At 44.8% G+C, this 20,403-nt stretch overlaps 1 protein-coding gene across 3 annotated transcripts in view; it reads left to right on the top strand.

Annotated features, from left to right (window-relative positions):
* The window catches only part of ppargc1a (peroxisome proliferator-activated receptor gamma, coactivator 1 alpha), a 70,561-nt gene that overhangs the window by 24,381 nt on the left and 25,777 nt on the right, over positions 1–20,403 (top strand). Inside the window, exons 3-7 of one of the 3 annotated variants that reach the window (XM_080451366.1) lie at positions 3,130–3,333; positions 5,913–6,041; positions 8,729–10,478; positions 12,653–12,698; positions 12,940–13,013. In XM_080451366.1, the coding sequence (XP_080307492.1) occupies positions 3,130–3,333; positions 5,913–6,041; positions 8,729–10,478; positions 12,653–12,698; positions 12,940–13,013 (2,203 nt within the window). Of the gene's footprint in view, positions 1–3,126; positions 3,334–5,912; positions 6,042–8,728; positions 10,479–12,652; positions 12,699–12,939; positions 13,014–20,403 lie in introns of all 3 variants that reach the window. The other 2 variants (XM_080451367.1, XM_080451365.1) reach the window with 2 other exon arrangements.

Raw genomic sequence — 20,403 nt, 5'->3', positions numbered from 1 at the left:
CTCCCGCTGAGACAATTTGTTCTGCCTTTCCCTCTTTGTTCCTCTCTGTCCCTTTCTCTTTGCAAAACATCCACCACGTTGATTGATAAAAGTGGACACGGCCATCGGGGGGGGGTTGCCAGCCAGGCTGTCCTGGCATCAACTTAGGCCTTCTTCTAGTTTTTTTCTCCTCTTTTCATACAACAGGTCTTCTTTTTTTTTGGGACACAGGACCCAGAGGTACAGATTGACTTTGGTCCACTTGCACTGCATGCCATGGTTCTTAAGCTGGCATGGAAAAGCTGGCTTTACTGGCCAGGGCCATTCAGTCATACTCTGTCTGTCTGTCTGTCTGTCTGTCTGTCTGTCTGTCTGTCTGTCTGTCTGTCTGTCTGTCTGTCTGTCTGCCTGAATGAAACTCAACCTCAGCCCCTCAGAATTGTCTTGGTCTCTGCCACGCACACCATGACATAATAAAACCCGGACTTCCATCTCAAATTTGTATGCAACTTGGGGTACAGATAATGGTTGCAAATGTCGCAGAACTTGCGGGTTTGAAATGACTCCAGGGAGGACGAGTAAAGCCCCACTCAAATCCAGCCTTTTCCCAGATATTTGTCGAGTTTGAACCTAAACAGATGTCTGGTCCATTAAAGACTCATTTGGAGATAATCTAAACTGATCCCGCTTTTAATTTCCCGAACCAAGGAGTGCATGTTGGGGCTGTGAAAAGGCTCCGGCGTTTTCGACGTTATCTCCCACCCCGCTTAGCGCTCAGCTAATATTATGGTGATGTCGGAAAACATTGAATGGTAACGGAGTTCCGGCACGGTGGATTTGAAGCTGTTCTGCAAGTAATTAAACAGCATGCCACCTCATAGGGAGCAATTTCCTGCAAGGCGTTTAGGTCTTGACAATGCATTAACAGTCTGTATCGCATTATCTCTGTGAAATACAGTATGCCCCCTTTTTTCGTTCTTTTTTTCCTTTTTATTGTTAGCATTTTTCTTTTATCGGCTTGAGTGCGGCTGAGCGTTGCTGAGAGAATGTCTTAACATGAGCATCAGGTGACCGTTTTCCTGGCTAAAGCCGAACAAAACGCCAAAAAGCTATCTGTGTCATCTTGGATTGAAAATAGGTGGTGCTGCTGCTGCTATCTCCTCACTATAGCTACAAAGCTGTGTCTGAGAAGAGCTATCCATGGTGGGCATAATATAATTTGTGTGTGTGCGAGCATGGGGGGGGGCGGGGGGGGTTTGTGGGTCGAGGGGTGAGCGGAAACAAGTGGGTGGGATAATTGTGTGCACGCGGGAGCCTGAATCGGCGTGTTTCGGGAGCGCTAGCTGCTCGCCTAAGGGTTTGGTTGCCCCCATCGGCATAATGATGGCCACACGCTGCCGCAGAGCGACGCTAATCCCCCGCCGGGTGCATAAAGGGATTTGTTCTCGTTGGGCTGGCCACAGAGAGAGTCCCGGGGTGACGGCGCTGTTTATCTTTCTGCTGACTTAAAGTCCCCCCAGGCTTTTATATGGCCCTGGAACTGCACAGGTCCTATTGTGACTTGTCACAGGGCACACACACGGGCACACACACATGCACGCACGCACACACACACACACACACACACACACACACACACACACACACACACACACACACACACACACACACACACACAGATGTTAACTTGCCAGTCCTCCTGTCACTATATCTTTGACCATCTTCTATTTTGTAATAAGTCTGTCTAATACTCTCATTCAGATATTCATTTATCTTTCTTTCTGCATCTCTCTCTCTCTCTCTCTCTCTCTCTCTCTCTCTCTCTCTCTCTCTCTCTCTCTCTCTCTCTCGCTCTCTCTCTCTTTTTCTCTGTCTCATCTCCTTCACTCGCCCCTTTCAAACCCACAAACAAATTCTTGACATTTCGTGAGATAGGCTTCCCTCTCTGTCTTTCTCTCTTATACACCTACACACACTTGCATCCCCCCCCCCACACACACACACACACACACACACACACACACAGATTCACCCCGCCCATTAAAGTGGGGAGTAAACACACAACACAGTAGCGCCGCACATCAAAGAGGGGTGAGTGGCATTAACAAAGGCTTTATTTTCCACCAAACGTCAGCGGTAAATGCCCCGCCTTCCTCGTGCGCACATCAGCTGTCTACGACGCATCAAGAATATCACTTTCATTTGGCATTAGCGGCGGTGATTCTGCCTTATCTGAGGATTGCGTGCAAACATCTTGTAGACAAGCCGATCGTCTCTCTCTGTGTCTGTGGGGAGAAAGTGAGAGAGAGAGAGAGAGAGAGAGAGAGAGAGATGGATTGAAGAGACTGAACTTCCATCCATTGTTTCCCTGCTGCCCCCCTAACACACACACACACACACACACACACACACACACACACACGCACACGCACACGCGCACAAACGTACGAACATTCACCTCCTCCCCACTCTCTCTCTTCTCCAGATACTCTCTATCTAGTGTCAGCTCTGGTAATGGGTTTCTGGGGGGGGGGGGGGTGGGGGGTGTGGGGGGGGGGGGGGGGTATTATTTTGGGTCCAGTAAGCTGCATGCTTAAATTTTGAGTGACAGCCCTGACTCACTTGTGCAGTGAGAAAGTTTTGTTTAAAAAAAAAAAAAACAGAATACTGCCAGTATAGAGGCAGCTCAGCGGCAACAAAAAAAAAGAAAAAATCTCCTCTATTAACCCATTAATACCTGGAACGCATCTGTGTCACTTTTAGATTTCTTTAGGCTATTCAAAAATAGCACATATACAAGCTCATAGCGCGGCACCGAGTGCCGCGCTATGAGCTTGTAGATCTGCTATTTTTGAAAAATCATGAAAACCATTTTTTTTCAAAAAACTGTTAGGATTTAGATTTTTATTTTTAATTGCCTCAGGTCTTAAAGGGTTAACAATAAAAACCCGGCATGCTGCCACCCAGCCTTCCTTACTTCCCTGGAAAGAAAAGGAAAAAGTAAAAGATAGAGAGATGCGCAACTTCCCCCCAAAACTAAATGTCCTATTTTCTCTCTCTTTTTTCTATACTTTCTATTTTTTTCTTCCGTCTTCCTATTCGCCCCCCCCACAACACGCTCCCCCCCCCCCCCCCCCCTCTCCTAAGAAGATAGACGAGGAAAATGAGGCCAACCTACTGGCAGTGCTTACAGAGACTCTGGACAGCATCCCGGTGGACGAGGACGGATTGCCTTCGTTCGACGCGGCCCTGGCGGCAGACGGGGACGTGACCAACAACGCCAGTGACCGGAGCTGTCCCTCCACTCCTGACGGCGGCTCGCCACGCACCCCGGAGCCAGAAGAGCCCTCCCTGGTAAGACAACAACATGCCCTCCTCTCTCTCTCTCTCTGATCTCTCACATTATACCCCACAGTACCAGTGGTGGAAAAAGTACTCAAATTCTGTACTTAAGTAAAAGTACCAATAAAAAAAATACTTGAGTAAAAGTACAAAAGTATTGGCATCAAAATGTACTTAAAGTACCAAAAGTAAAAGTACTAAAATATTTGAAAATAGCAGATCTACAAGCTCACAACGCGTCGCGATGCGACGCGTTGTGAGCTTGTAGATCGGCTATTTTCAAATAGCCTAGGTATAAAATAAGGCTAAAGTGGTTAATGTATGTTTTATATAATATCATAATTTATATCTCAAAAGTAACTAGTAACTAAAGTTTTCAAATAATTGTAGTGGAGTAAAAGTACAATATTTGCCATTGAGATGTAGTGGAGTAGAAGTAAAAGTATTGGAAATTGGAAATACTCAAGTAAAGTACAAATACCTAAAAAATATACTCAAGTACAGTACTTAAGTAAATGTACTTAGTTACTTTCCACCACTGATGCCTATATGTACCAGCGCACGATAGGCTCCACCATAAGTACCCTATACCCTCCTCCAGGCTGGTCCTGCATTTTCATGCTGGCTGCCCACGGTCCTCACGCTGCAATCGCTGTGTGCTGTATGCAGTGGTGGGAAAAAAGTACTCACATTTCTACTTAAGTAAAAGTATCAATACTGCTTTGTAGAAATACTCTGTTACAAGTAAAAGTCCGGTAATCAAAATTTACTTGAGTGAAAGTGCAAAAGTATTGGCATCAAAATGTACTTAAAGTACCAAAAGTAAAAGTACACATTGTGCAGAATGTCCCATTTCACAAGTTAAAATGTATACACAATATTTTGAAAATAGCAGATCTACAAGCTCACAATGCGTCGCATCGAGACGCATTGTGAGCTTATAGATCGGCTATTTTCAAATGGACGAAATATATATAGGGCTGAAGTGGTTAATGTATGTTTTGTGATAATAATCTAAATCTGCAAAATAACTAGTAACTAAAGCACTTCAAATAATTGTAGTGGAGTAAAAGTACAACATTTGCCACTGAGATGTAGTGGAGTAGAAGTAAAAGTATTGAAAATGGGAAATACTCCAGTAAAGTAAAAATTCCTCAAAGGTGTACTTAAGTACAGTACTTGAGTAAATGTACTTAGTTACTTTATACCACTGGCTGTATGCACGCTTGCGCAAGGGCCATGTGCGTGCAGACTGGAAAGAGGCACGGATGCAGACATGTGGAAGGAGGAGGAAGTGAATCGGATAGATCCGTGTTGTTTATGCCGAGATGCTAATTGTGTTGCAGAAAGTATAATGGCGCCGACGTAATTTGTGAAGCGCCTGAATTCAGCCTGGGTTCTTTTTATAACCCATTCAATCCGGGGGAACGCATCTGTGTCATTTTTAGATTTCTTTAGCTATTCATAAAATAGCAGATCTACAAGCCCCCGAGCTTGTAGATCTGCTATTTTTTGAAAAATCTTGAACATTTTGTGCAAATCTTTGAATATTTATATTTTTAAAGCAAACATTTTTAACTCAAATCTTTGCTTCTGGGGGGAATGTCTTCTAAATCCTAACAAAAATCTTAAGAAAAAACTTGTTGTTGCTATAATATCAGTGGTTTTCATGTCAAGAACCACAAAAGGATATGTATTTGGCCGCGGACCCCCATCTCAAAATATGTTGTTCCAGGGACCCCCCAGAAGCAAAGATTTGAGTAAAAAAAATTGCTTAAAAAATATATATATTCAAAGATTGGCAAACATTTTCGCGATTTTTCTAAGATAGCTAAAGAAATCAAAAAGTGACACAGATGCACGTTCCCGGATCGAATGGCTTAAATAAAAGAGAAAAGAGACGCATCTTATCCGCTTTCATGTCAGTGGGCCTCCTCTCTCTTCTAATCCCCACCTCGGTGCCTGTGTGTGTGTCATCTTCTTCTGACAGAACAGGCTTTCTGATGTGTATTCTGTTTACTTTCATGGGATCTTTTTTTTATTTTCCTTTTTTAAACAAAAAAAAAAAACACTTCACATAACCCCCCCCCCCGCCATCTGTGAGCATTTCTTTGGCTTTAAAGGCTTTGTCCTAGAATTTTGTTATGTTCGGTCATAGTCCATTTAAACACCATGCCGGTCCCTTCTGGGTGACCTTTAGCCACGTGCCTAAACTCTGTTTATTCAATCACAGCGGCGGAGGCCTGGCTTTGTGTACCCCAAAACAACCTGCCATGGCCTCGTCCTTCTAAAGTACCGTAAACAAACAAACAGCAAGCGAGTCTATAAAGGTGTTTTTGCTTTTGGTTAAATAGCTTGAAAATTATCATTGGATCTCTGAACCCTATTCTATTATGAAAACCATCCCCTGTGGTCGCAACGTTTACAACGTACCGACTTATCTAATTGAAAGCAAACGAGCGGTTTGCATGAACCAGACTCATTCCCTTGTCTCCCCGCCCCCTCTCTCTCTCTCTCTCTTTCTCTCTCTCTCTCTCTCTCTTTCTCTGTCACTTTCTCTCTCTCTCTCGTTCTGTTTCTCCTCTTCGCAGCTGAAGAAGTTGCTCCTGGCACCCGCAAACTCCCAGCTCAGCTATAATCAATACACAGGTAGCAATAAGGCACAGAACCATGCAGCCAGCAGCAACCAGCGGATCAGACCTCCTCCTGCCCTCATCAAGGTAGGCACGGACGCGCGCACACACACACACACACACACACACACACACACACACACAGACACAGGCACACACACACACACACACACACACACACCAAAAAAAAAGACACACACACAGATACCCCACACAGACATGTCTCGCTCTGTCTCTCACATTCTGCTTAGCAGCACCCCTCTCCCCTGCCCGCACACACTTTGTGCTCACCCTCCGTACATTTGTTTTCCTCTCTCGTGCATTTCTTTTCTCACCGTCTCTCCGTATCTCTCCTCCCCCCTCTCTCTCTCTCTCTCTCTCTCTCTCTCTCTCTCTCTCTCTCTCTCTCTCTCTCTCTCTCTCTCTCTCTCTCTCTCCCTCACACACGCACACTTTGTTTTCTGTCTGTCTTTCTGTTCGGGGTGGCCGGCTTTTTGGAAGATGTTAGACTAGAGCGCTCCAGTCTCATCTCCCGCGGGGTGGCATCGCGTAATGAAAACAGGCTGATTGCTGTTGGGCTTTCCAGGCGCGGCATCAGGACCCGTTGTCTCATTAGCTTCACCACTTATCCCCCTCGGTATGGCGCCTGTTGAAGGCAAAAAGACGCAAAAAAATAAATAAATAAAAAAGTCTTAATGGCGAGCATAGCGCTCTCGCTCGGAGATTGATGCCTTCAGATGACGGGATCAAAATATCAGAGTCGATGTTCTCATTAGATGGCTCTCTTTAAAGAGTCTCACTTTCTGTTGCGGCGAGCGGCGGGCTGATTAAGATTAATGCTAGTCAGTTTAAGTATCACAGGCTTTAGGAATGTGAATGAAATGAAGTATGCAATTTCTGTAATCTGTTTGCAATCCGTCCGACGTCGGGGCGTGTGATGGATGCTCGTGACAAGTTGACTCTTATTTAGGTATGTACACAGCATGAATAAAACGCTCGTTTACTCGTGCACTTGTTTGGGGGGGGGGGGGGGGGGGGGGGCGGGGATGGGGGGGGGTGGAGTGTGAGATATGCATTTGATTCACGTCCCTCCGGTGCTTAACCCATTAAGACCTGGAACGCATCTGTGTCACTTTTTGATTTGAGCTAAAAAAGCATTATTTTACACTTTTGTCTATTAAAAAATAGCAGATCTACAAGCTCATAGCGCGGCACCGAGTGCCGCGCTATGAGCTTGTAGATCTGCTATTTTTGAAAAATCGTGAAAATGTGTGCAAATCTTTGAATATATATATATTTCTAAAGCAAACATTTTTAACGAAAATCTTTGCTTCTGGGGGTCCCTGGAACAAAATATTTTACAAAGTATATGTATTTGCGGCCAAATACATATACTTTTTGGGGATCCTTGACATGAAAACGTTTGAGAACCACTGATATAGAAACAAACATTTTTCAGAATACTGTTGGGATTTAGAAGACATTTGTAGAATCGGCCTCAGGTCTTAATGGGTTAAAAGTCTCTGAATTTAAAATGTGTCTCTAGCTCATGTTGTTTGGTAAACAGTGCACACAGCAGCACAACAGCCGACGTACGTGTGCGTGTGTGCGTGTGTGCGTGTGTGTGTGTGTGTGTGTACTACTATGTTTGCACATGCAGTGCGTCAACCCCTTCCTTGCAGATTCTATTTCCATACTTTGCCTTTGAGTCATCTGTTTCTGGAGCACACAGCGAACGAGGTTCTCCCGGAGGACATGCCGCGCGGAACGCACGTACAGAGTGTCGCGGTGGTGGTGGTGGTGCTGCTGCACCGGGGTGGGGGGTGTGTGTGTGGGGGGACATGCAATTAACCCATTAAGACCTGAGGCTGCGTCTAAAAAAATCTAAATCCTAACAATTTTTCGGAAAAAAATATAAAAAAATAATTTTCACGATTTTTCAAAAATAGCAGATATACAAGCTCGTAGCGCGGCACTCGGTGCCGCGCTATGAGCTTGTATATCTGCTATTTTTGAATAGCCAAAGACATCTAAAGTGACACAGATGCGTTCCAGGTATCAATGGGTTAAGATGATGGGCGGACTGCACTCCCGCCTCCCAGACAGTCTAGCGATCGCTGTTGCCTATATGCCCGCTTTCTCTTCTTCCTTCTCTCTCTCTCTCTCTCTCTCTCTCTCCATGGCTCCCATCGCTTTCACCTTCTCTACCTCTCCTCATTTTCTGCTCCCCGTAAAACAGAGACTTCAGCTTAACCCGTAAAGATCCTGGCAACGCATCTGTGTCATTTTAGATTTCTTAAGCTATTTAAAAAAATAGCAGATCTACAAGCTCGTAGCGCGGCACCGAGTGCCGCGCTACGAGCTTGTAGATCTGCTATTTTAGAAAAATCGTGAGAAATGTGTGCAAATCTTTGAATATATATCGTTTTAAAGCGAATATTTTTAACTCAAATCTTTTGCTTCTGGGGGGTCCCTGGAACAAAATATTTTGAGATGGGGGGGGTCGGCGGCCAAATACATATCTTTTTGGGGGTCCTTGACATGAAAAAGTTTGAGCACCACTGATATAGAAACATACGTTTTTCAGAATACTGTTGGGATTTAGAAGACATTTATAGAATCGGCTTCAGGTCTTAATGGGTTAACAGTATACGTTCGCTCAACTCCACAAAACAGTGATACCAGTAAATATTATATTTATATTTTACCTTTATTTATCCCCCCCTCTCTTCCTCTCTCTCTCTCTCTCTCTCCTCCCTCGTGTCCTCTGGCAGACGGAGAGTCCGTGGCATGGCAAAGCGCGGGGAGCCTCCAGCCAACACCAGAGCCGCTCGATGAGGCGCCCCTGCACCGAGCTGCTCAAGTACCTGACGGCCACCGACGACATCCTGCTCCACGCCAAAGCCGGCCAAGAGGCCAAGAGCGCCTGGCTGGGCGGCGGATCATCGGGGGGCCCCTCGGCCGGAGCGTCGAGCAGGGACAAGACCCAGCAGCAGCAGCAGCAGCAGCAGGGCCTGGGCCTCCTCGGGGCCGCGGCGTCGTCCTCGTCCTCGTCCTCGCCGTCCTCGTCCTCCACCTCCTCCTTCTCCTCCCTGTCCTCCGCCTCCCCCTCCTCCTCTTCTTCTTCTTCCGCCTCTAAGAAGAAGGTCGCCGCGCCGTCCCAGCACCATCAGCAGCAGCAGCAGCCACAACCGCCACAACCGCCACAACAACAACAACTACAACAACCACCACAACAACAACAACTACAACAACCACCACAACAACAACAACAACTACAACAACCACCACAACAACAACAACTACAACAACAACAACAACAACATCAGCAGCATCACCAGCGAGGTGAGAGCCGGGCTGCAGGCGATTGTAGTGTGGCCGGTGTTGGGGCTGGGAAGTGGCGGCGTTGCGCTCGCGACGATGGGGCCGAGGAGTCGGAGGGCGCTCCCGTCCCGTCCGCGGGCCGCAGGGGCGGCGGCTCCGCCTGCGGCCGCGCCGGCGGCGCCCGCCCCATCCTGGAGCACGGCCCGTCCTGCGAAGAGGGAAGGCCGCCAGGCGACGCGGGCCGCCTGGCCGCCGCTAGGTTCATTAGGTACATGCATTCTTATTCCCTCCCTTCCCGAGAGGCGAGTCACGGCTGCGAGCGTTGCCGAGAGGCTGCGGGCGCCGGCGCCACTCGGGCTAGCGAGGGCCGGGCTCGGCAAGGCCGTAGAGACAGTAGCCGTAGGGACGGTAGTAGTAGCAGCAGTAGTAGTAGCAGGAGTGTTAGCGGTGCTAGCGGTGCTAGCGGTGCTAGCGGTGCTAGCGCGCCGGCGCCGCCGCGCACCACGCACATCACCGTGACCGTTAAGAAACGGCACGGGAAGCCGGGGCACCCTTTACTCAGCCAGCTCCTCACCTCCAAGCAGAGGCCCGCCCGCTACCGGGCCCACCTGCTCCCCCCCGCCGTCGCTCAGATTAGCAGGTTAGCGGTCGAGCGGTCCGTTGAGAGCCCCGTCAGCCGGGCCGTAGTAGTAGTACCAGAGGAAAAGGTGGTGGAGGAGGAGAAGGAGCCGGAGAAGGGCGAGACCACTGATCCCGGCAGCCAGGGAGTAGTAAGACAGGAGGCCGAAGAGCCCGAGTCACTATCCCTTTTATCACCCCTAGGACTAGGTCTAGAATGCTGGGCTAGCCAGTCAGACTCGGGGCTAGACTTGGGTTTGGGGTTAGAGCTGGGGTGGCCCGCAGGGGACTTTGGGGAGGATATTGATCACGACGATGATGTCGATGCCTATAATAATGATGACCATGATGGTGGTGGTGGTGATGATGATGATGGTGATGATGACCGTGTTGCGGGCAGCCCCACGGCGGTGCTCTCACACGGCCCGGCACACAGCCCACTCTTCCTCCCAGACACTAGAATTGCGGAGTTTGTGCCTCCTCCTCCCTGCAGCGCTACACAGGGGCCCTGGCAAGGGTACCACCCCACACACATGCGGGCATTCAGCGGGCACCCCGACGACCCGGGCCACCCGTTGTTAGGTAATCAATCGCTGCATCCCAACTCCCCCTCCCCGACACTGCCCTTTGATCAGTGGTGGAAAAAGTACTCAAATTCTTTACTTAAGTAAAAGTGCCAATACTGCAATATAAAAATACTCTGTTACAAGTAAAAGTTAGAATAAAACATTTACTTGAGTAAAAGTACAAAAGTATTGGCATCAAAATGTACTTAAAGTACCAAAAGTAAAAGTACTAAATATTTGAAAATAGCCGATCTACAAGCTCACAACGCGTCGCGATGCGACGCGTTGTGAGCTTGTAGATCTGCTATTTTCAAATGGCATATAAAATAGGGCTGAAGTGGTTAAAGTATGTTTCATTATATCATAGTTTACATCTGAAAAGTAACTAGTAACTAAAGTTTTCAAATAATTGTAGTGGAGTAAAAGTACAACATTTGCCTCTGAGATGTAGTGGAGTAGAAGTAAAAGTATTGGAAATTGGAAATACTCAAGTATCAAGTACAAATACCTCAAAATTGTACTTAAGTACAGTACTTAAGTAAATGTACTTAGTTACTTTCCACCACTGCCTTTGATCTGTACTTTCTCTGCTCCCCTATCCCCTGCTTTAACCACTTCCCCAGTTTGACTTCATGACTAACATCTACCTCTAATTCAAGCCTAACAGTCCATTAAAGGGCAATAATGGGCAAAACAAAACAGCCTTGTTAGTAGATGCTTTTTTTCAGCTACTGTAGTACAAAAAAAAAAGAGAGAAAAAAGCCATTCTCTTAAAATGGAAATAGATTGGCATGATCAAGAGGAGGTGAGAAAAGGGGATTTAGCCTTTAAATGTCTCGCTATACGTCCTTGCATCAAGAAAGCCGGCCCCCCCTGAACGTTTTTTTTTTGGTTTGTTTTTTGGCCGGATCTTAAAGCTACAGTACGCTCCTTTAGTTTTAGGAGCACAAGACAAGCCAAGAGCCTCGGGCAACTGCACAAGCTTCCTTGACTCTCCTTTCCTCCTTCCTTTATTTTTATTTTTGGTTTTGTTTTCCCCTCCTCTGCTGTTGGTTGCATGCGATTATTATACATTTATTGGCGTATTTGGGTTTGGGGGGAATGGGGATGGGTTGGGGTTGGGGAGTTGGTGGTGGTGGGGACTGGGGAGGGGGGTGTTGCTCAACCCCACCTTGTCATTATGTTCCTGTTTGTGGCGTTTTAATTGTGGCATCTCCATTTATCTTTCGTTTGTGGCATTTTACCCATTAAAGCCGGGAACGCATCTCTGTCGTTTCAAGATCTCTTTGGCTATTCAAAAATAGCAGATCTACAAGCTCATAGCGCGGCACCGAGTGCCGCGCTATGAGCTTGTAGATATGCTATTTTGTGCAAATCTTTGAATATACATATTTTTTAAAGCGAACATTTTTAACTCAAATCTTTGCTTCTGGGAATTCTACAAAATGTCTTCTAAATCCTAACAGTTTAAAAAAAATGAAATGTCAAGGACCACCCAAAATGATACGTATTTGGCCGTGGACCCCCATTTCAAAATATTTTGTTCCAGGGACCCCCAGAAGTTGTAAATGTTGTTAAAAATGAGTAAATGAGTTAAAAATGTTCGCTTAAAAAAAACATATTCAAAGATTTGCACAAATGTTGTGAAAAGTTTTTTCAAAAATAGACGATCTACAAGCTCATAGCGCGGCACTCGGTTGCTATTTTTTAATAGCCCAAAGAAATCTAAAAATGACACAGATTCTTTCCCGTTCTTAAAGGGTTAATTGTGGCATCTCCGTTTATCTTTTTTTTGGGCTCTGTCCTGTCTGTCTGTCTGCCTATCTGTCTGTCTGTGTGTCTGTCTTGAATGGTTTCTATGTTTGTCCCATGCACCTGTGTTTACCTGAAGCACATGTGCCATCACTTCATCCTGCCTCGCAGAGTGAACAGTCTTATCCTGAGAGAGAAATACCTTTTTTCACAAATGGGGTCAATCTTAAAAAAAATCTCTCGTTCACTGTAAAATAGCAAGTTGTTAGAGTTGAGACTTTCCAACATGGGGATGGGTGTTTCGTATAGCAATACCTGCTGTTAATGTAATGATCCTATATATAAGATTGATTTTTGCAGAATGTGGACCTGTTCTCTTCTGCTTCTCGAGTGCCATAACTAGGTCAATAATTACCCATGCTCCTTTGTGTTCTACAGCCAAACCAACCACCTTGCCTCTTCCTTTGACCCCAGAGTCTCCAAAGTAAGTGTGAGAAATTTTTCCACATTCTTCCAGGCAACAAAAAACGCAACAAACAACAAAAAGGCAAAAACAAAAAGAGACACAAAGTGAAAGAAAAGCTATACAGACTAGCACCCAAGATGAGGCATTTGCGCATTTCTCATTTCCATTTCTTTGATCACACAAAAAGGCTGAAAAGTCCCCCCTCTCTCGTCTGAGGAGTAAAAACAGTGCATGCACTGTTGTTTTTTTTGTCTTGCAGTGACCACAAGGGATCAACGTTTGAGAACAAAACCATTGAACGCACATTGAGTGTGGAGATCGCTGGAACCCCAGGTAAGCCGGCACCCTTTGATCTAACCACCAGCCTGGCAAACATCGTTTTAAAAGATTTCTTTCTTTCTTTGTTCTTTTTACATAAAAAAGAAATGTGCAGACATTTTCAAAAACAGAAACATTGCAGATCTACAAGCTCACAACGCATGGCAATGCAACATATTCTCATCTAGTAGATTAGTTATTTTTTACTATTTTCTAAAAATGTTTTGAAAGTATAGAATAAGTGGTTAACAGTGGTGTAAAGTAACTAAGTACATTTACTCAAGTACTGTACTTAAGTACAATTTTGAGGTACTTTTACTTTACTGGAGTATTTCCAATTGTCTATACTTTTACTTTTACTCAGAGACAAATATTGTACTTTTACTCCACTACAATTATTTGAAAACTTTAGTTACTAGTTACTTTTCAGAGATAAATTATTATATTATGAAACATACATTAACCAGTTTAGCCCTATTTTATACCTACGCTATTATGCGTTATGAGCTTGTAGATCTGCTATTTTAAAATATTTTAGTACTTTTACTTTTGGTACTTTAAGTACATTTTGATGCCAATACTTTTGTACTTTTACTCAGGTAAATTTTGAATTCCGGACTTTTACTTAGTAAAATATCTGAGTACTTTGTCCACCACTGATATTTCGCAACGCTATGTCAAGTGGAATGTCCCAGTTCCCTTCCCTTACGCCATTAGTAATGGATTAACCTGTACTGAGTGCCTCAGTACTTTTCCCCAACATGCTGATAGTTCCATTAGGGTTCAGAGTTCAAGGTGAAGCCATTTGAGAACATTTTTATGTGCCCAAGTATTGATTAGGCTTTACAATTTCCTCAGGGTTTTATTAGCGAGTTCCACCTCCTCCTCCTCCTCCTTGCGGCCCCTCCTCTCCCTTCTCCTCCTGCATCAACAAAGAGTTAAAGGGGTATTTCACTCGTAAACACTTGTGGGGTCATTTTGACGTATGCTCAAGTTTGTGTGTGTGTGCGTGTGTGTGTGTGTGTGTGTGTGTGCACCCCAGACTAGTTTTTAAGTTGCTCGATTCAGTATTTAGATATTTGATATAGATTTTTATCAGAAACGCCCCTTTCCTAGATAAACCCATTGTAACTTCAAATTCCATTGTAACCCTTTAAGACCTGGAACGCATCTGTGTCATTTTTAGATTTGAGCTAAAAAAAAGCATTATTTTACACTTTGGGCTATTCAAAAATAGCAGATCTACAAGCTCGTAGCGCGGCACCGAGTGCTGCGCTACGAGCTTGTAGATCTGCTATTTTTGAAAAATCGAGAAAATGTGTCAAAATCTTTTGAATATGTATATTTTTAAAGCGAACATTTTTGACTCAAATCTTTGCTTCTGGGGGTCCCTGGACCAACATATTTTGAGATGGGGGGTCCGCGGCCAAATACATATATATTTTGGGGGGTCCTTGACAAGAAAAAGTTTGAGAACCACTGTAGCAACATAGCAGATGTACAAGCTCACAACGTGTCGCGTTGCAGCGTGTTGTGAGCTTGTAGATCGGCTATTTTTTGGTCTAATGTTCCCCACCAGAATATGGATGGATGCTGGGGTTCAAGTGGTTAATATTCTGCCATTCCTCTCCCTCCTTTTAGATCTTAATGTCCTCTGACTGTGATGGCTCACTTAGCCAATACATCACTGGAAAATTGATATGGCAGTGTTATTGTTTTAATTGGTTTTGCCACGTAATTCAGTTTTGCCCAATATAATCTGCGTCTCCTTTTTGTTCCGTCCCTGGACGGTCAGGTAATGTGATTAGCAGACATGATGTGGGTAACGTTCTGATGTTAAGACCTGATATTTATGGGAAGGATGCCATTTCTGCAAATGGGGTCATTGTGCAGGGGATCACGAGTGTCATTATTGTCATCGTCCTCTTGTATTATATATTTATTAATTAACTGTGTGAGGGGGAAAGCTATAGGCAAGAGGCAATTAAAGGAGCCAAATGAAGTGAATGTCAGCCAAGGCTTCAACATCAAGCTCCATCTCTCTCCCTTTCCTCTCTCTCTGTCTGTCTGTCTGTCTGTCTGTCTGTCTGTCTGTCTGTCTGTCTGTCTGTCTGTCTGTCTGTCTGTCTGTCTGTCTGTCTGTCTGTCTGTCTGTCTGTCTGTCTGTCTGTCTGTCTGTCTCTCTCTGTCTCTCTCTGTCTGTCTCTCTTTCTCTCTTTCTCTCTTTCTCTCTCTCTCATTCTCTGTCTGTCTGTCTGTCTGTCTGTCTGTCTGTCTGTCTGTCTGTCTGTCTGTCTGTCTGTCTGTCTGTCTGTCTGTCTGTCTGTCTGTCTCTCTCTGTCTCTCTCTGTCTGTCTGTCTGTCTGGCTCTCTCTCTCCGTCTCACTGTCTCTCCCAGAGTGCATTAAGCAGGTAATTATTCCGCCCCCCCCCCCCCCCCATCCCCCCACTAAGATTAATCATCCTAGGTCAATAAAAAACAAAATGGTTGCCCTTTTCTCCCCCTCGCACACACACACAATGTGTGCGTGTGCATGCCTCTTTCTTTCTGGCCGCGGTATTCATTTACCAGAGGGGGGGGTGAAATGGCCCTCGACGTATGCGCCTGACGTCCGCGTCCTCTGCAACTCAAGGTGATATGTACTCTTTCACCGCAACCACTCGCCATTTGTGGGACGGGGGTGGACGGGGGGGGGGGGTGTTAGTAGTGGCACACCCAAGGCCCTGGAGCGCTCCTGCTGTTGACCCTAGCCATTTAACCCTTGCCGTATTTAAGCATAAGGGGGTCAAAGGGGACGCTTCCGCGGGGACCTAGACGGAGGGGGATCACGGGGAGGTTGTTGGCTAAGCTCTCGGGGCAATCAAGCGCCAGTTAATATTTCTTTCCTGTTTTACTGCATGTGGGTTAGTCTGTTGACCCCCGGCGGCCAAATCCAGGCCGGTTTGCTCTGTTCTGTTCCACCATGGTTCCTGCAAACAGAGCCGCACACACACACCTGTGCAGCGTTGGGATCGGATTGTTAGAAGGAAAAGAAGTCATCGTGCGCCGAAAGGCCCTCGATAGAGAATTCTCTTGGGGATTATTATAGTCCCTGAGTCCCTCGCCACTGACCAGTGGTGGAAAAAGTACTCGAATTCTTTACTTAAGTAAAAGTACCAATACTGCAATATAAAAGTACTCTGTTACAAGTAAAAGTCCAGAATCAAAATTTTACTTGAGTAAAAGTACAAAAGTATTGGCATCAAAATGTACTTAAAGTACCAAAAGTAAAAGTACTAAATATTTGAAAATAGCCGATCTACAAGCTCACAACGCGTCGCGCTGCGACGCGTTGTGAGCTTGTAGATCTGCTATTTTCAAATAGCCTAGGTATAAAACAGGGCTAAAGTGGTTAATGTAGGTTTCATTATATCATAGTTTATATCTCAAAAGTAACTAGTAACTAAAGTTTTCAAATAAATGTAGTGGAGTAAAAGTACAATATTTGCCTCTGAGATGTAGTGGAGTAGAAGTAAAAGTAATGGAAATTGGAAATACTCAAGTAAAGTACAAATACCTCAAAATTGTACTTAAGTACAGTACTTAAGTAAATGTACTTAGTTACTTTCCACCACTGAGGAGGAGTAGTGGTGTCGGTGAAAGCTTTACGATCCAAGGTGACGTGTCCTTAGTAAACCCAAAGTAGCATTCCTACTACAAAAGAGATTATGGCCCGGTGTGTAATTGATAACGAGGTGGAAGTTAGCCAAGTGTGGGCGGTGGCACCATTCAAGCACTTGAGACAAGGTCTGTAGTTCAGTGTTGGAACTTTCCGCGATTTGTTGGCAACGTGCTATTTCACTCATGTATTAATAACTTAAAGGGATACTTCACTCTCGGGCCGGGGACACATTTAAAAAAAATATTAAAAATAAATGAAAAAAGTTATGGAAAATTCATGGCCCCCTCACACATTAGTAGGACACTCTAATGCGTGAGGGGGCCATGAATTTTCCATAACTTTTTTCATTTATTTTTAATATTTTTTTTAAATGTGTCGGCGGCCCGGAAGTGAAGTATCCCTTTAACTAATAACTACTGTATATGAGTTGTAGTAAAAGTTTTCCACGGCAGGTATATTGGGGGTGGGGCTTAGCCACCCAATATAGGGCAGTGCAGTGCAGCTTAACTAGTGGAACGGTTTCGAGTTCCCCCCCAACTTATTTTCAGCTAAATGCGGGTGATTAACGACAAATGGTAACATACTGTTGGCCCTGTTTCTTAGTGTCACTCCTCAGAGGTGTAGTCAAAACAACAACAGACAAGGGGAGGCCCCCCCCCCCCCCCCCCCCGGGGATTTGACTGTTAAGGCCTAATCTCTGCCGAGCTAATAGATTTACCCTGTGCATGCCGTGTTGTCTTTAACCCATTAAGACCGGGAACGCATCTGTGTCACGTTTAGATTTCTTTAGGCTATTCAAAAATAGCAGATATACAAGCTCATAGCGCGGCACCGAGTGCCGCGCTATGAGCTTGTAGATCTGCTATTTTTGAAAAATCGTAAAAGTTTTTTTTTCAAAAATCTGTTAGGATTTAGAAAACATTTTGAAGAATCGCCTCAGGTCTTAAAGGGTTAATTACTGTATCTCGTGACACTCGGGTGGTCTATGTGCTGCTATTTGCATGGCTTACCGCCGGATCAACGCTTTAAGCCCCGAGTTGTTATTCGCTCCGAGGTCTCCTCGCAATTTACAGTCGGAACGGAAACAGATTAGAAAACTCCCCTCTCTCTTTCTCTCTCTCTCTCTCTCTGTCTTGTTTCTACTGGGTGGTTATGATTGGTGTTTGTGGGCACCGCGCATCCATCACCAGCAGGTTGGACTGAGAGGCACATATTTATCTAATTCTGATTTATTTCGCCCCCCCCCGCCGCTAATGGCCCCTAGTTTATGACCCCACGCGAGCATTGTTTTGGACAGATGGCGCTTCATCGGTGAAACAGAAGTTCCTCAGGCAGTTTGTGGCACCACCCCCCCCCCACACCCCTCCCCCCCACACCCCTTGCTTTTCATAGCTCATTTCATTGGCATAATGATATAGATATATATAGCCGCGGCTTCCTCAGCTTTTGTGGCACACACAGCAACAGTGGTGTAAAGTAACTAAGTGCATTTACTTAAGTACTGTACTTAAGTACACTTTTGAGGTATTTGTACTTTACTTGAGTATTTCCAATTTCCAATACTTTTACTTCTACTCCACTACATCTCAGAGGCAAATATTGTACTTTTACTCCACTACAATTATTTGGAAACTTTAGTGACTAGTTACTTTGCAATTATCAATTATTGTATTACAAAACATACACACTCACCGCCAAAGGGGAGAATTCTCCCCTTTTCAGTCAATGGTGTTTACCGCCAAAGGGGAGAATTCTCCCCTTTTAATTCTTTTTTTTTAATTCTGTTTTTGAATTCCTAAAATGTTTCTCTAATTTTTGAGTATACATTTATAACCCTAAGCCTAACAAATTAATACAAATAAATAAAAATAAATCCATTCACTTCAATGTTAAAAAATAAACGGACAAATAATTCACATTGTTTCTATAAAAAAATTATTAAAAACCCTGGCAGTGGGTGATTTTATTATGAAAAAACTTTGGCGGTGAATGTGTTAACCTCTTTAGCCCTATTTTATACCTAGTCTATTTGAAAATAGCAGATCTACAAGCTCACAACGCGTCGCATTGCGACGCGTTGTGAGCTTGTAGATCTGCTATTTTCAAACATTTTAGTACTTTTACTTTTGGTACTTTAAGTACATTTTGATACCAATACTTGTGTACTTTTACTCAAGTACATTTTGAATACAGGCCTTTTACCAGAGTATTTCTATATTGCTGTATTGATACTTTTACTTAAGTAAAATATCTGAGTACTTGTTCCACCACTGGCTTTGAGACAGGGAAGGGGAAAGAGGGGAGGGGGGAAAAGCTTGCAATCCTACTGTCAAAAATCCCAGATAATAAGTGGGATGATATGTCCTTGGATCAGGCGTATACCGAACATGGGAAAATGGCTTCCTATATCCATGTTTCAGCCTTCCTCCTGCATTCTCTTTGCCAAAGCTGCCTCCCTGGGTGCCGTGCTCTTTACACAGGATGTGATACTAATAGCTGTCATTTTTGGTGCAATTCGCCGGCGAACGGGAAGAGTGATGTACATTCATAACCCATTAGAACCGGGAACGCATCTGTGTAACCACTTTAACCATGACTTTTATACTTTGGGCTATTCAAAAATAGCAGATATACGAGCTCATAGCGCGGCACCGAGTGCCGCGCTATGAACTTGTAGATCTGCTATTTATTTTTTAATCGTGAACATTTGCGCACATCTGTGAATATACGGTATATATGTTTCAAAGCGAACATTTTCAACTCAAATCTTTGCTTCTGGGGGGGGGGGGGGTCCCTGGAACAACATATTTTGAGATGGGGGTCCGCGACCAAATACATATCATTTTGGGGGTCCTTTAAAAAAAAAAAATGATAGGATTTAGAAGACATTTGTAGCGCTATGAGCTTGTATATCTGCTACTTTTTGAATATCCAAAGAAATCTTAAAATGACACGGACGCGTTCCCGGTCTTAATGGGTTAAGAAAGGCAAAGAAGAAGGGAAGAGTGTATAGGTGTTTCAAAGCGTCAGAGTTTGACTCCAGCAAAGGGTGCTATAGCAACGAGTGTGTCTGCTGCGTGTGTGTGTGGACACACTCGTTTCCGCCCCGAGACAGAGTGGAGGAGAGACGCCGAGAGACAGAAAGTGAAGACGGAGAGATTGATTCGGAGAGGATGGATGGCAGACAGACATAGATAGAAGGGGAGAAACGGAAGAACGGGGATGAGACTAAAACATAGCGGGAAGAGAATGAGGGGGTATGGCGGCGGCGGGCTGTTTGTGTGAGTGCATTAACAATGCCATAAAGTGGGCTCATCTCAGGACTTCCCATATAACTGCCATCTGTCCGGTCGTAAATCTGCCGTGGGGGTCGGCCTGGGTACACACACAGTGTGGGACGTGCCATCTGAGGTAGAATGGCAAACCCCATCCCCGTTCCCCCCAGCGGTATACCTCGCATATCCATTTCACAGTAGACAAGGCAAGCTCTCACCGTGCCAGCTCCATGTCGAGTGACGGCGCCGCGTGCCAACATGTCACCACACATACACATACACACCTATGCTGACATATAATATACCTGCTGTAAGGAGTCTGAGTATGGTGACATACTGTGTATCTAAGGAGTATTTACATAGTGACAGTATACTGTATACGTGAGGAGTAGTAAAATGGTGACATATACCTAAGGAGTAGTAACATAATGCGATGTACGTAACCCATTAAGGCCTGAGGTTCCGATT

This window comes from Gymnoscopelus braueri, assembly GCF_963280865.1.
Source record: "Gymnoscopelus braueri genome assembly, chromosome: 15".
Lineage (NCBI taxonomy): Eukaryota > Metazoa > Chordata > Actinopteri > Myctophiformes > Myctophidae > Gymnoscopelus > Gymnoscopelus braueri.
Note: the sequence above shows the minus strand (reverse complement) of the source record. Positions and strands in the feature narration are given on the sequence as shown.